At 41.4% G+C, this 16,734-nt stretch overlaps 2 protein-coding genes across 2 annotated transcripts in view; both read right to left on the bottom strand.

Moving 5' to 3' along the window:
- NETO2 (neuropilin and tolloid like 2) overlaps nt 1–7,502 on the bottom strand; it is a 34,330-nt gene extending 26,828 nt beyond the window's left edge. The window contains exon 1 of the mRNA XM_074583054.1: nt 7,090–7,502. Coding sequence (XP_074439155.1) covers nt 7,090–7,123 — 34 coding nt within the window. The 5' untranslated portion in view covers nt 7,124–7,502. The remainder of the gene's footprint in view (nt 1–7,089) is intronic.
- A 4,961-nt stretch (nt 7,503–12,463) lies between these two features.
- Nucleotides 12,464–16,734, bottom strand: part of ITFG1 (integrin alpha FG-GAP repeat containing 1) — an 86,175-nt gene continuing 81,904 nt past the window's right edge. The window contains exon 18 of the mRNA XM_074583068.1: nt 12,464–14,672. Coding sequence (XP_074439169.1) covers nt 14,613–14,672 — 60 coding nt within the window. The 3' untranslated portion in view covers nt 12,464–14,612. The remainder of the gene's footprint in view (nt 14,673–16,734) is intronic.

Below are 16,734 nucleotides of genomic sequence, written 5' to 3' on the forward strand. Positions count from 1 at the left end.
TGAACTGGTGTAATAAACTGTGCATTGTTTACAGGAGTCAAGACTTTTTTTGCTGGCGTTTATTAAAATTCTTTGAAATGAATCCAAGCTGCAAAAAAAATTGTTAATTTGTCTATTGAAGTATATAGAGAGAGATTCACAAATGAGTGGCTCCTATTTCTCTTTAAAAATAAGAATAGTATAGTTAGTTTTATAGTAAACGGGTGCTCAACCCAATATTGAGAAATCAGTGTATTGCTTAGAAAAACAAGTGCTTTAGGCTGCAAATCTGACATGTGCTTGTACTTTCTGGCAAGATGCATTCTTCAGATTTCATGGGATACAGTACTGCTCTGAGCTCCCTATGGTATGTCTTTCCTCTGCTTTTTCTGCATGCTCTAGGGATCTTCACATATAGAGAAAACAGACTAGATTTGCTGTGCGGCTCTGAGAGCAGCGTCTGTCTTCAGTGATGACAGTGGGGGATCTATGCATGCAGGGCAAGCTGAATATCAAACTGGGGAGCAGTCATGCACAACTGAGACACAGTGTGAAAAATTCCACCAATTTTTTAAATAAAGACTTAATCATTTAGAGTATTACACATTCTTAGTATAGTGGTAATCAGAATCCTAGGGATAAAGATGATAGACGTTGCTTAAAGCAGGATTCACTGTTTTATCTCTGTGCTGTACTCCCTGGATTAGGCAGCACCTTGTACACATATAGTCCAAATAGACAGTAACTGGCAACACACAGGTCATGCATGTTAGAAAATCTTGCCAGGATGCCTGCTTCTTTCTGGCAGATACAGCCTACAGTAACAAATGCTTGATCTTAATTATATACTATGTTTTGCCTTATGGGAATGAATCCTTTACTGTGTACTATTCTTAAACCTAGCTCCTAATTTGCTCCATGTGCTAAAATTAATGTTACTTTCAGTAACTGCTAATCACAGTATCCCAGCTTTGACTTCCATTTTTTTTCCCCCTCGTTAAGTCTAAACATTAATGTTATCTATTAATGTGGTGGGGACATTTGTGATGTCATATCCTATCTTATTCTCTGGCCAAGATTATATATACAACATAAATCACTTATACGTGTGTTGGTTGCTTTTAAGGACGCCGATCAAGTGTAGGGTCCCCTGATGTTAGATGCTGCACAAATTCAAAGTGATTGACTGATCTTCTTGTAAGGAACTTCTGCAACTTAGAAAGACAAGGTAAAGTGGGGGAAGGAAAAGAGACACCCAACTTTATGTAATTCTGTCTGGTCACCTCCTTTTCCTTCAGAAAGCTAATTAAGTGCATTTCTGATTCAAGCCATTTTTAGCTCAGAAACACAAACTGTAAATTCCAGGGAATTAGATTTTTCTCTCTTCCTAGCATTTGGTGACATTTGCTAATTGATAAAAGGAATACTGGATTGCATCTGTTGCTGCTTTTTTAGGAAAACAATTCTATTGCTAAGGATGAAAACACAGCAGTTTTTGAATCCCACATGCTATTATTATTCATAGTCTGTATATATTCCCTAATCTCTTGTGGTCTCAACAGGACATCTGCAGACTGGTAAAAGGAGTATCAAAGAGTAGTTAAGGTGGGTGCCTATAACTTAGCCTATTAACAGCTCCGGTGATTTCCTCATATTGGAATATACTGCAAGATTGCCACAGAATGAAGTAACAGCGATGAAGGTATGCATCAGGCAAGACATATTGTAGCTGTTTGTAAATCTTACCCAGAGCATGCTAGTGGAGCTGCCAGCCCATTTTTAGTCCTCCTCACAAAGCCTGATAGCAGAAGTGGGCTTCACCAGCTATTAACAGTGACTCCAGCACCTTTCTAAGATCCAAATTTTGTTAGCCATTAGCATGCCAGCAGGATATCTGCATGCACTCAAGTCTATTCTCAGATATAACAGTTTCATCTCACTCCAGCTGTTTCCAGTAGGGATTCCTCTCTTTAAGACTGCCAAAGAAACAAATTGGGAGCCCACATCTCTGCAGAAAAACCAGGTTAACTGATTCAGGAAGTAGATGCAGTTCTTCCATGTCCCTTTGATCAAAATCCTCTGCAGAACAATTCACGCTTGGATGGACTGACAGAGTCCCCTCCAGGTTTGCTTAAAACATTTAACATTTCTGATCCCTTCCTCCATTAGAGATGTATAAGCAGCTGTCGGCTACTTCATTTTACTAGTTGCTCCTGCTACTTATAATCCATTCCTAGCTATGTCTGCCAGCAGAACTCCTGCCAGAAGAATGGCATCTTTCATTTTTAAAATAGAATCTTTCCTTTTTATATGAAAGATCTTTTTTCATCTCCAAACTGTGTGTAGCAAGAGACTGATGAGAAGGCTGCATGTGCAAACCATGTTGATGAGGAGTTCCAAAAATCTTATTAAAATATATACACTGACTTAAAAGTTCAGACGGTTTCCCTGTAGCTGACAGAACTGATCCTGCTGTACATGACTATTCTGAATACATCTTTCCCAGAGATTACTTATTCCTAGAACACTAGGATAGTGATACTTCTGACTTAAAAATAGATCTGATTGTACCAAACTTCTTAATCTCTCGTTCTTTATTATCAACGTAGTGTATTTTTCAGTGGAAATCTTTTCAGGAATGTCTATTATGAAATTAGTATTAAAAGTTCTGCTGTCTTCTGTCATGTCTGACAATAATTTGTGTACAGAGTATAATTTTTTTTTCTAGCTTCTCACTCTCAGTCCCTTAAAAAGAGACTTGTCTGTGCTCATGAATTTCACTGTATTCTAAAGGAGGTTTTGTGAAATGTTTTGTTAACATATTGGTAGTCCCTTCCTGCTGCATAGTGGGTCAGCTTTGTAAAAACAGAAAATGGAGTGGAGCACAAAGATAAGCTAAAAGAAATGTGCATTTTTTTCATGAAAAGTTACCTGCTGATTTTTTATTGAAAAATTTACGCTTCCCCACCACTTGCAGTATTTGAGGTGGCCGTTGTCAGTCAAATATCAATAGAGGTAGCAAGCTATTTCATAGAATCATTTAAGTTGTCCAAGGCTATAAGTGCTTCATTAATTAAAAAAATGGAGTATATAAGGCAGAAAAGCAGCAAGCTTGTTTGCAGTGCAAGAAGCCCAGCTGTATCCAAGACACTACGGTTCAGATTTTGCTTCAGTCCAGATAAGCGTGTCCATCCCTATGCGTGTAACCTGGTTTGTGTGTAAACAACACGTACAAGAGTATGCACAATTTCCAGTATAATTGCAGATGTTGATCAGCTCTCTTCACCATTCCTGCAATGAATTATATTTCAAACTTCTGACAGGTTCATAAACGATGCATAGCTTATAAAGTTTCATTTTGGGGGCAATTTTTCTGTCTAATCTCTCTCTGTGAATTAAACCTTAGGGAAGGTGCTGGAAATCTTAGCTTTTTCATTAGATAGGGATACATAATTCAATAGCTCCTTTAGCTTCAATCCAGTGTTATTCTGTACTCCGGCTACAACTGCATACCTCATTTATACATTGAACTCTTCTATTATTATCAATGTAATTATAACCAATTTGTTCTGTAGAAAAATTAGCCGTCACCATCAACTATGCCTTAGGAAAACTAGGGAGTTAATTTTCAAGTTATGCTACTCTGGGAGTGATGCGTTTTGGATATTAAGTTTGTGTATGTATTAATAGCAAGGCATAAGACATACCACCAAACACTTTCCTTGTTTATAACACAGCAGCTTTTTAAATCCTATTCTAGGTACTTGAGTTACTTCTGCTTACCTGCTCAGTGGTGCAAGCTGTTTGGTGCTTAGCTTTTTTTGAGTGCAAGTGGATACCATTTTTAAGTAAAAATTTAAATTCTGATTCACACTTGATAGTGCCTTCATTAGGGCTGCTGTAGCCTCTACAGTCAGTACTTTGCTTTTGGTTTTAATGAAATCATTAACTGATTTTTAAATGACCTTTTTTCTCTGCTTGTTTTCAGCTTTTTGGGACATTATTACACCTTTTGATTTTGGAAACAGGAGGCCATAATTCCTAGCTTTTGTGTGGAAGGAAGCATTACTTCCTAACACTACTTGTTTGTGAGAAATTAGCTGTTAAAATCATGCCAAAATGCAAATGAGAGGGCTGAGCAGAATGGCAGGAAGTTAATCATAGTACGCCACATTCTTGCAACCTGCCAGAGTTGGAAATAGTTCTGTAGCTCATTGGAAGGCTGGGAATTTCGACTTTCCAGAAGTGGCAGTAATTTGTTTCTAGCCCTGGCTGCTTGTGGAATTATTGGGATAGAAACTACAGAATTCTCTTTTTGGGCTTTTCAAGTTAATCGAATATAATATAAAACTAATGTATATCAGGACTTCACTTAGGGTTTGTGGGTTTTTTTAACCAAATAATAGCATATGGAAATGAAAGAGTGAGCATATTTGAAGAATAGGAACAAGCACTTGGCAAACACATTTTGGGGGAATAGCAGATATGAGGAAATTCAAGATAGATATATTCACTTCCAATGCATAACAGGAACATGTCTTTATTAAGAAAGCAGTTCTTTTCTCTCTTGTGAAGCAGAGGGTTATAATGCTTTATTGTTGTAGAGCAGTTGCATTTTGCAAGCTGTGCTAGGATTAAAGAATGATTCTAGGGTGTTTAAAATCTCATTAAGAACTGAAGACAGGAGGAAAGGGCTTTGTCTTTCAACAACCAAACCGCATCGAGCACCTTGGCCTCCAACAGGTGACATACACCACTGAGAAAGCAGGTGGGCATTGGCTGGGCTCCACTTCAGCAAAACCTGCAGCTATTGCAACCTCAGTGCTGTTGTGGTCCATCACCGCTTCCACCCAGCACTCCTGGCTGGCAGATCTGGGCGAGAGCAAATAATCAACGTGAGACAATGGGATTCAGCATGAGACTTTTAAAAGTTTTGCTGAACGCTATGGAGAGAGGCAGTAAGAAGTATATTAAGATGTTTATTTAAATGAGACGTTATTATTGATAGCTGAGGAAGAACGTAGAACAAGTGTAATAGATTAATAGTGTAATCTGAACTACCACAAAGTGAGCGTGATGGGCGCGCTTCTGCCCTGAGGTATACAGACAAAAAATATAACCTTTGTGGATGACAGGAATGTCCATTTGCATTCCATGTTAAGAACAGAAGATTAAACTGTTTCTAAGTACAATTAAAAGATACATGATTTTTCACAATATACTGTGCTTCACTGTACTTCATATATGGTTTAGCAGAACTCTCCCAGTTCTGCACATAAAGCTATTTGTATGGAGAGAAAAAAAAAAAATTACCACCACTGTAGGTAGAGCTTCCATGCAGAATTTAAGATGCAACTTGTGAAGTACGGAGGCTTACTTTGAATGTTATTCCCAACAGCTTCCTTTTGGGATTAAATCTATGTGCCTATTTATAGGAATGCTTTTTTTCTTTGTGATTAGATGTAATAATCGGACTATATGAAGACTTCAAGTGAAGAGAGATAAAAGGAAATGTATGATGCTCAGCAACGATAGGTTGTTTCTGTAGTCATGGCAAGTGATGCATTTAGAATACTAACAGCTCATTGACTAATGGCTTTGTGCAATTTATAGATTATGAATAGTACAAAAAACTTCCTGTAGAAGGTCTTTTTACCTGTACACTGGTGTGATCATTAAAGAATGGCATGAGGTCTGTTCAGGAGAAAACCTCTATAGTCAAATTTGCAGCAATCACGTATTTCTGAAATGTAATTAAATCTTTGCATGTAGAAAGTAATTAAGAAGTAGAAGTGTCAGTTGTATTTTATGGTTGGTTTATATTGGTTTATGATATTTAAGTATGTTACTTAAAGAGGACGTAGAAAAAAGAAATCTAAATGCCTTTTCTCCCCCATGTAAGCCTTATGTTTCTAGGTTATCTAAACTCAGCTGATGGTTTGCACCTATATAGGGAGACAGAGAGTTATTGAGAGCAAGTATTTTCCGTCTCTCAATTATTATGCTACTAAATGAAAAATATTTATTTAAACCCTCGAGATATCTGTCCTTCAGGCCAGGAACATGGGATTTTGTAGGCTGTGGAAACATTCTGGATTTAAAACAGACTTCTTTACAACTTTCATACCATGGGAGGACATCAATGCATATCAGAAACAGTTCTCCACTCTGCAGTAATGCCTTGTTGGCTTCAATAATGCAAGCAGACGCTCCAGAATTTCCTAATGGAATAATTTAATAATAAAAAAATCCCTGATGGTTCAAGTCTGCTATTGCTAAAAAAGATACAGTGTTGAAACAGTCTCTCGAGGCACAAGGTTAACTGCCATATCTAGCTTTATTTTCTAACAGAAACCCTTGCCCATTGTCGAGGTGTATAAATTAAACACCACAGACAAAGAAATGCTGGGGTGAGGAGCCTTCCTCAGTTGTGTTTACCTCTGAACCTAAAGAAGTTAGAAACAAGATTTAAAAGCCTCAAGCGGACGAGACGCACAGGTGAATACCTGCCAGGCAGCAGCGTGTGACTCGGGTGACTGATTTGGTTAAAACCTTGCTGAAAACGGATCTTGCTCCCGACAGCAACTGCAATAACCCGATCACTGTCAGGCAGCTCGTTAGCAGAGTTCAGAAAGCAGAAGGTATTTTTACGGTGAAAAGACTGGAACGTAGTCTCCAGTCTCAGTGTGTCTCAGGAATACACGGGGCACCGCGGCAGGATCGCTGCCACCGTGACCCACCTTTCTCCAGGCTGTGACACTCCCCGCCCCCCCCCGCCATAAACCGAGGTGCTCCCGCAGCCCCGAGCCGGAGCCGGCACCGCAGCGTTGGCTTTCGCGCGGAGCAGGGCAGAGCGGGGCTGGGGACCCGCCAGCCGCCCGCCGGGGAAGCGGTGCGTTGGGGCGGCGTGGGGGGCGGCAGCTGCCCGGGAGGAGCAGCCCCGGCACCGGCGGGGCGGCCGCCCCCTGCGCAGCCCCCGTGCCCCTCGTACCAAAGTTTCCGCTGGCGGTGGGAGGGCGGCTGGGGCAGAGTCGGGGGTACCGCGGTCTCCCCTCCGGCTTCTCCCGCGGCTTCTCCCGCGGAGGGCGCCGTGCCGCCCGCGGCTCCTACCTTCCAGCACCGAGCAGAGTTTGTGCAGGGCCATTGTCTCCCGGCGGGCCGCAGCGACGACGGCGGCGATCACCGGCGCTCCATGGCCGCGGCCGGGCGCGGCGGCGGCCCCCCGCGAGGGCGCTGTGGCCCGCGGCTACGGTTCGGCCGGCCCCCGCCCGCCCGCGGCCATGCCCGCCGCCCCCGCGCGGGGCGCGCTCAGCTGCCTCCGCCGCCCGAGCCCGGAGCCTCCGCCGCTGCCGTGCTCAGTCCCATCTAGAGCGGGGCGCGGCGGGCTCCGTCGGGGCTCCCCTGTCCCGGGGTAGGGGGTGTGGAGAAGAGGGGGGGGGCTCCCCGTCAGGCGGTCTGAGCGCAACCAGCAGCTCCCAGCCCGACTGAGGCGGCTGTCGGCAAATGAAGCTCATTTAAGATGTGAGGGGTGTTTGCCTGGATGAGCCGCTTGTACGCATGTGCCCGCCCCCCACGGAGCCCCGCAAGCAGCCGCAGCCGGCGGGGCGGCTGCGCTCCTCCCGCCCGGCCGGGAACTGAGCGGGGGCGGTGGTAGCGGTAGCGGAGGGGCAGCAGCCGTCCTCGCCCCGTCCCTACGGGGAGCCGGTAGGGGAGCCGGTATTGGCCCCGTTGAGGCACCGCCGCCCCGCTCCCGCGCCGTGCATCATGCCTCAGGCCCCTTCCTCCCCGCCCGTCTGCCGGGATTTTCCCGTCTGCCGAGAGGGGCCCGGCGGCGCTGGCCGCCCGGAACGCGTCCACGGCGACCGGAGCGGAGGGCGCGAGCCTTCGGCCTCTCTCCGGGACACGGCGGCTCGGGTGAGCCTGAATCCCGGCTGCCCGCCTTTGTTTGGGATGTGAGTGTGGTCCTGGTGGGGTAGAAGGAAGCCAGTCCTCCCCTTCGTCTTCTGATCCTCCCCTTCTCCCCCTCACTGGTGGCAGAGAGCCCGGGCGGCCCCAGCCGTGCGGCGTGCCCAGCTGCCTGCCTGGCTGCAGTGTGCTGCCTGCAGCTCAGGCGCCGGGAAGAGCCCATCACACGCTATTGTGCGGCTGTTGTCTGACAAGAGTGACAGCTAAAATGGAGCTATTACTTTACAAGAAGTTAATAAAAAGGCGCACTTAGCCTGCTGCCTGCCCTGGCTCCCATCCCTCTGGTTATCCATCACATCGGGTTAGCTTGTGAGGGGAGATGTTACTTAGGGAAAGGGCCCGAGGCGGGGGCAGGTGGCGATGTCGAGGGGGGGGATGACTGTGGCCCCCGGGAGAAGGGCTTTCCGCCGGGCAGGGAGAGCCCCCGGCCGGCAGATCCCGCCACGGGGGCACCCGGTGGGGGCCGGGGCTCCGCGTCCTCCCGGACACCTCCGAGCTGGCGTTGGAGGTGTGTAAGGGCGAGAGCCGCTGCTGTTCCGGACAGCCGGGAGCATGGCCGCGAGAGGCTGCCGTACCGATAGACGACGTGTAAAATTACAGCAACACATGTAAGCCCATTAGAGATTTTTTCAAATCTCCCACAGGCAACGCGGGTTCAAGTATCTCAGGGTATTTCATATAGGATGTCTTTTCCCTAGCATTGCTGATTATGTGAGGCTGAGAGCTTCTGCTTAGCATCCCGAAGTAATGAAACAAGGAGATTTTCAGATCGGTGCGCGGAGCGTGTTGCCAAGCTTCACGCGGCGGGCAGGGGCGGTGGGAGCCCTCCCGGCCCGTCCACCGCGGGGGCTGCGGGGCCGGGCGCGGCGGCGGCGGCGGGATTCCCGTGCCCGAGAGCCGCCTCCAGCCCCGCTCGCAGGATGCGGGAGGTCACGGTCTCCACTTAACTCTTCTTCCCACCGCGGTCGTGCACAATGGTGCGAGTGTGAACCTCGGTACCGCACGCGGAACTCCGCTGTCCGAGCTCAGACACTTCATGGAAGGAATTTGGAACCTACTCGATAGACTCATTAGATTTTGCAAACTGTAAATTAGATGCAGAATTGCAACTTGCGATTCCGTCTGCTTAAGGAGGAGGGCCGCTCACTACAGTCTCGAACGTGTTTGTGAGAGGCGAAGCTCTGATTTCTTTGTGGTTTAGAGCTGTGTGTTTGAACGTTAAGTTCTTTCTACGATGTTCAAAGGTCAGCACATCCCGTTAGAAAAGGTCATTCTCTTGCTTCAGATTATCGGTTAAATATTTCAGGCTCTTCAAGTCGATATGATTGTCAGTTATGGCGAACTAAGGCAGGAGGGACGGCGGAGCAGGGGGCCGAGCCAGCGCGGAGCCCTGCGGTGCGGGAGGTGCGGCAGGCGCGGGGGGCGGCTCCCCTCCCGCCCTCTCTCCCAGCGCTCTAGCTCGGCCACGGGGCGCCGGGGAGACCCGGCGAGACCTTATAGTAAGGGTCCCGAGCTTTTCTGGGTATTAAAGATCCATCTCAGTGGCCTAAGAAGCTTGATGAAGTATTAAGCTTGATGCTCTGGCAAAACCCCAAGTTACATAATTATATTATTCCGCTTACTCGAATTGTCCTTTCAATTTTAAATAGAGATGATACAGCCCTTCTCGAAGGGTAGTTTTTCCATGAATTGTTAAATAGCTCCTGCATTCCAGTAGTGGATAAAGCAGTTTCTCTCTTCACCTCTTAACCATGTTTTTATAGTGGTGTGATGAAATGTTAAATTCTATTGTGAAAACTCCTATATAAAGAGAAGTCCTCATTAGATGGACCTACTTTGCATTTTTTTCTTTACTAACAAAAATGTTTACTATAATATCTCAAGAAAATATCTATCATCAGACTAATATTTTCTAGTGTATCTGTGCATCATCCACAATTTTTTATCCTCTCTGCAAGTACATAAGCACAAAATTAAAATTGACTATGCTGTTGCGCAGATTGTTAGGAGACGGGGTTGCTTTTTTTTTCTCCTTCTTTTTGGAATGCACAGGGTAGTGGATGGAAAAATTTGGCTCAGATATTTTTATTACTTATGATGATATAACAAATGAGCGAACTAGCCTGACTCTCAGATCTCAAGCTGAATTTGCATTCAAGAAAACTACTTGTGGTCAATTGTCTTACACCAATGAAGTAGGAGAAAAACCTAGTAATATCTTGTGCTCAGTATCAGTTTGTAGTAATTGCAAAGACCCAATCTGCTACAGTCAGTTCAACTGAAAAGTTGAACTTCTAGTTTGTCCATCAGAAGGTTGAGCTATTACACGCTTGGGGAAGTGTAGTAGCTTTTCCATCCTGTTTTTTTCCCGGGGCTCCACCAAGCCGTCAGTGTGGGGGACACAGGTAATAGCATCAACTCGTGGATTTGGGGCATATTCTGCCATCATTTACTGCCGCTTTCAGAGAAATTTATCATATGGACATCCCTGTCGGTTTGTCTTGCTAGAGTTCTTGTTATAGGTGGTGCTTTAAAATATTTTGTAGTAAGCTAGTGGCAAGTCTGAAGAAATTTTCACTTCCCATTTTCTAAGCCTGCAGAGTACTAGTTTCCAGGGAAGAAAATGGTGTGACACGGCATCAGGCCAGCTGTAAGCTGGAGTTAACTCGAGTTTGGGAGCTAAGAAAGGTGGAAGACAGCTTTTGAACAACCAGTTGTGTATTGTTCTGCTGCTCTTTTGAGTCACCATGATTATTTTTGAATGGGAGTAGTTCACAGAAGGCAATGGGACTGCTCACTTTGATGTAGGTAAATACCTGGATAAACAGTTAAATCAGGTGCTCTGCTGCAATAAAAGGCTTGCATTTCCATTATTAGAACTGGTTTTGCCTCCTCCCAACAGTTCTTCCTTAAAACTTCCTTTGTTTTGCTGTTCTGCTAGAAGTTTTTAGTGTTACCTAAAGTATTTGCTGCTTTTGAGTAGCAGATTGTACATCACAAATAGCCCTAGACCATCAGTTTTTTACTACGTTTGAGGCTATTTAGATATTGTTTTCAAAAGAGGCTGCAAAAATATAAATGTCGACAGTGAATAATTATGAAAGGAAATTAGGAGTTACATTTTAACTGTTCTGGTACCTGTGTTTGTCAATAGGATTTAGGTGCATTTTATAAATCTTAATTATATACAATTTCTAATTAGAAAATGATAGAAGGTGCAAGTGCCTCAATATGGTAACGTAATCATACATAAATATGTGTAATTGGCTTTGTTATTTACTACTGAGTTAAGAACGCTGCAAACTTTCAAATAGTCATGAAGAATACTGATGGTTTTCAGAAAGCTTACTGTGTACTTCTCTGTCTTCTAGGCAATACAGTTATATTGAGTATTAGAACAGACCTACAAACTTTTCTAGCTTCAGTTGAGAAATTCAGGAATTTCAGAATAAGGTTAGCATATATTTTACAGTTTTTATGGATTGTATCATAGATGTGATCCCATTTTTCATTGAAGACAGGAATTAATTATAAAAATAGTGCTGTGTGGCTGATTATTTTCAAAGTGACAGCTGAGGCCAATATTACTCGTGCCTCAACAAAAAGATCCGGTTGCCAAAATGAAAAAAAAAAAAAATTGAATGGATAATAGGGCTATTGAAACAGCATAACAATATTTCAGATTTAACATCTCTATTGCTCTTGATTTCTTGACACACATCTCAGTCTTTGATCCAAAAATTTGTCCATCCCTTTAGAATTAGTACTATTTATTTGCAAAGTTTGAGATTATTTTAAGCATAATTTTATTTTCTGGATTGAAAAGAATAATTCTTTTGGTTATTAAAACCTTCAGAACTGGCACGGTTAATGCTTTAACAAAACTAAGCTCTGATTATTATAATATAGTAGAAACTTATGGACTGACGTCTCCTGCTCTATTTAGGTGTTATTTATTTGAAAGTAGTCATAGAAGTCCTGAATTGACTTGGTGCATTTATAGTGATTACTATTCAATTAACTGTAGCGAATGTTTTTTAATACAGCTGTCTGTTAAGAAAGCTGCCCTCATCATAGGAGGAATATCACATGATATAGAATATGCCAGCTAATCTGCAGCAGAAAAGTTGGTTCTTTTTTGGGGGGATTATAGTGCATTAATGATAAATCTGGTAGGAAGATTCAATCTTAAAGCTTCTCATGGAAAATGAGAACAAAGAAAGATGGTATTTAAACAGCCATCTGTCAGCTGGCGTGTCAACAGTATTTTTATATAGGTGAGATTTCACACTGAAGAAGCCTTCCAAGCGCATTTCTCACCAGGGCTGTGTTATGGTGGATGCACTTTGAAAATTTATGTAGTTAGAACTATTTCTCACTTCTCAGTTACTGTGACCATCACCTGGAACTACACTTCCTAATTGATGTTGCTTTCTTAAACTTACTGGTAGAATGGTAATAACCTTAGTCAAACATATTTTCGATGCTTATAGAATAGAAAACCAAAGTACGACATGAAACCTTTGACAACAAGTTTAACAATATTTAATGCCTTAATTCAAAATAATATGCATATACTGTTGTGAGCCAAGCTATGAGTAGTTAGAACCTGTGGTAAACTTTATTATAAGAAAGCTATTAAAGCGCCAATAATGTATTGTATCTAAAGTGATGCAATGATGCACTATTGAGCATGCAAAATACCTTAAAGCAAAAGATATAGAGTTCATTGTTTTGTTAACTTGACAACAGCTTAAATATCAGCATGAGGTTCTTTCTTTCCTAATTGTTTTTCAAAAAAACATAAGGAGGCTAATCTATGTTTATTATATTGTGATAAAGGGCTACAGAAAACTTTGCTGCCACAGTGGCATTATGCATTTAGCCTTATTCTCCCACCACCTGAAAAAGGCAGGAAAATATATTGAATTGGGTTTCCTCTTAATTATGAAATCTGTTATTACTTTTGCTGCTGGGAGCAAATTCTATCAAAGGAGTTTAAAAACTCCAACAGCATTAAATATTTATCTAAAAAATCTTACCTTTTCATGCCAGTCTAAGAGAAATATTAAAGGTGTGCATTAAGGAAATATGCTATCCTGAATAACAACAGTAATGTAATATGAAAGGCTCCTTTGTTGGCATCTGATCAGTTCGTATTAGAAATATCTCGTGGAACTTCACAGCTTCGTAGAGCGCTTATCAGCACTTTTCTGATTTTTGGCTCGGTGCTGCTGTATGAATGGGTCACTGTTCAGCACTGCCATGGTAACAAACTGTGATTCAGGGTGGACACAATCATTTCAGCTTTGTACTTGTTCTCTCTTTTCTGTTCCTGTATTGGCAAGAATGGTAGCGTTACAGGGCAGCAGGCTACAGGGCAAGTGCCAGACCAGAGGCAGATACCTACTGCAGAGGTGACTGCCTGTAAGTCCAACACTGTGTAGTTTGTTGAGAAAGTGTGTTCTGGTTTAGCAAACAGTACTTATTAGGAATGCAAATTGACAGATTTAAATGCACAATTAATCATGTAAACTCATATCACTAAGGAATAACTATTAAAAAAAAGCGTGATTATTTTTAGAGACTCTTTCAGGATCCAAAGTACACTGAGCAGTTGTACCTTCATCGCCATTTTAAATCTATGAAGTTGAGTGACTTGTCATATGTGATTACTACAGCCTTATGAAATTTGGGCATAGTCGTGTACATAGGTAATGTACATGGCTTATTCTGAGTGTCCTATTCTAATCTTAATTAATCTCTGTATATCTCATCCCTTAGCAATAAATATTAGGGAGTCAATCGCCACTGTCCTTCTACTCCAAAATGGTTGTTTTAACTTCTTTAAAAACAAAACTGAACAAAAAAAATCCCATACCCTTCCTATAATTAAAAAAAAAAAAAGAAAAAGTTCCTTTCATCATGACTTTAGGCCTTTCCAAAATAAATGTTGTTGTAGTTTAATTATAAAAGCAGTTTATGTAATGCTGATAAATTTTTATGACTTTAATTTTTTAATGTGTTTTCTTCTCTCTAGAACTAACACACATAAATACTGCATCTATCCCATGATGAGCTACTGAACTAGCATTAACATTGCAGGTTCCTTTTAGTTTGCAAATTCTTTAACTATTGCACATACGGATTTAAACAAAGAAAAATACAGAATACTTTAGGTTGAGCACCATTTAGTTACAACCAAAATAATTAATGATCAAGTCATCTGAAAAATTGCTCGAGCTTAACTTTCAGAAGTGCAGGTTATTTTCCAGGAACGTATAAACAACAAGACCAATTCACGTGGTACAAAGTATTCTGCTCACTGAAATGCTAGATTTTATTTACACAGTTTTCTTTCTATCAAATATTACTAAAGAATTGGTGGTACGTAAACAATGGTACATGCAATATGATCCCTTTACTAAGAAAAATAAATTTACAGTTCTGTTAAATAAAGACCAAATGCTATTATATACAGTCTATTAACTGAAAGGCCTTGTGAAACATTCAGGTCTATTTTTAATACTTTCCAAATAAATACCAGATAATGCAACATTTACAAATAGCACACCAGCAGTATTTTCACAGTAATCATTTTACAAATCATAATTTACTATTTCAATTGAGCAAATGAGTAGTAGCTCCTTCATAAATATTAAGGCATGTCACATAGCATCAAAATGGAACCGATGAGCCTCCTGTCGCTTCTCTCTGTCATCTGCTTTCTGAAAAATAATAATAAAAAAACACTTTGTGGGATCTAGAGCAATACTGTTACAGAAATGAGTTGTCAAATGTTAGAGAATGGTTGATTTTTTCCAAGTCACTCATTTGACAAAAGGCAAAAAAGCTTAGTAAAAGCCCCAATAATTAGTTTTTAAATGATGTCAGTTTGAAATAGCAATAATCTACTCAAAATTGGCTTCTGCTGTTAATGCTCAGCTGTTTTAGTATTTGTGACCCATTATTTTCTATTATTTCTCATAATGCTTTTTAAAAAGGAATACTTCAAAACCAAAGAATGTTTCTTAGTATGCATTTATTTAGTCTGCATTATAAATTCCTCTGGAATTAAATTCCTCTGGATTAACTGTAAATGTCATATATGTTACACTTAAAACCAGAATCATTTTAAAAGTGTCTGTTAAATACAAGTTTAGACAAAGATGGCAGTTCAACCAACAATTAACAGCATCAAGTAGGCTACAAACGTTCCATGTTTTTGTTTGTATTATGAAAATGTGAGGTAGGATACACTTCTCTACTTGTTTATGCAGAACATACATTGGTCTGCTGAGAAAGTAGTTTGGATGGTGCTTGGAAAAAAGGAGCCTATTTAAATTGTACCTATAATCCATGTAATATGTAAAACGTCCTCTCCCACAAGCCTCCTCTTGTGTTCTAAAGCAGTAACAGAGTATGAAAGCACTTAAAGGATTTTTAAACCTGTAGTGTGAACTTTTCAAGAAAAGTGTTTTTATCATGCCAGACAGTATGTGTAAATCCTAGCATAAGAGAATTTAGCAAAACAGATTTAAATGTTTTTTAGCTTGCTTATACCTAACTTTTTTTTTTCCTATGAGTAAAATGAAGAAAAGCCTTTACAGTGTGCTGTTGTGTGGGCATTCAGATTTATATCTCAGTTGATAAATATACACGACAATTTTGGTAGAAATCAGTGCATGTGTTCTGCCATGAAAGTTTGTCATCTGCTTTGGCTTGAGGCCAAAAATTTCTTCATCACACAGTGTTTATGTATGATAGCAACTCCATTGGATTAACTATGGATTTTACAGCATTTTGTGGCAACAGGAAAGCTGTCAGTGAAGTTTAAGATGGATCAGTCTGGCTTTTTGGCAGGAACTTTATCAGTGTCAGTAGTATTCTGCATGTCAGAAATAGGGTGGGAAGAAGGGAGTGGCACACTCTTTCCTACATTGAAATGCTTGTCACATTGCACAAAATTTTATACTCTCACTTAGAAAGCAATTTTCACTCCATTTCTTGTATGCTTCCTGAAAAAATTGCTACTTCAAATTTGACAGTAACCGATACTCTGATGAATCCATCAAAACTTCTCTAGCAGTATTATCATCAGCGTAGTGTTCACATGACTAGCCCCAAGACCACAAAGCAAGTTATAAAGAACCAGCATACAGGAATATCAAGGTCCTTAGCTAATGTAGCAGACTGTATTGTTGCAAGATGAATAATGGTGTAAATTCTTCCTCAATTTCTCTTCCATTTGATGTATCGAAACTATAAACTAGTAACAGATTTAAAAGCTTGCCCCCCCCCCCCCTCCAATAGATCCAAAATTTCTATGGCATGACAGAGCAACATACTATCCTTAAATCCTAAAGTTATTTAAACAATATAATATTTGGCTGGCAGATGAGTGTATAAGAACTATTGTCAACAAAGGGCTCCTCCTACTACTTATCTGCAGAGGTCAAAATACATGGTTTATTTTAACTGCTGAATAAAACACTGCAGCTGACAGACAGATATATATCCTCTGGGGGAAAAGAAGAGATTGTAACTGCCAGTATATTTCCCCTTCCTTTTTTTTTTCCTCTAGGTATTCTAGAGATCTGTAAGGGAAAATAGCATTTAGATAGAACATTATTTTTATGAGAGGATTACTAAAAGAGGCAGTAAACCAAGAACAAGCTTAGAAACAGGGAACTTTGGAGTTTAACTCCCAGTCACGTCAATGATGCACAATACAGCTTTGGTCAAGATTATTATGTGTTCTGTACCTCAACCATTTCTTCTAAACATTGG

The sequence above is a fragment of the Larus michahellis genome, chromosome 4 (genome assembly GCF_964199755.1).
Source record: "Larus michahellis chromosome 4, bLarMic1.1, whole genome shotgun sequence".
NCBI lineage: Eukaryota > Metazoa > Chordata > Aves > Charadriiformes > Laridae > Larus > Larus michahellis.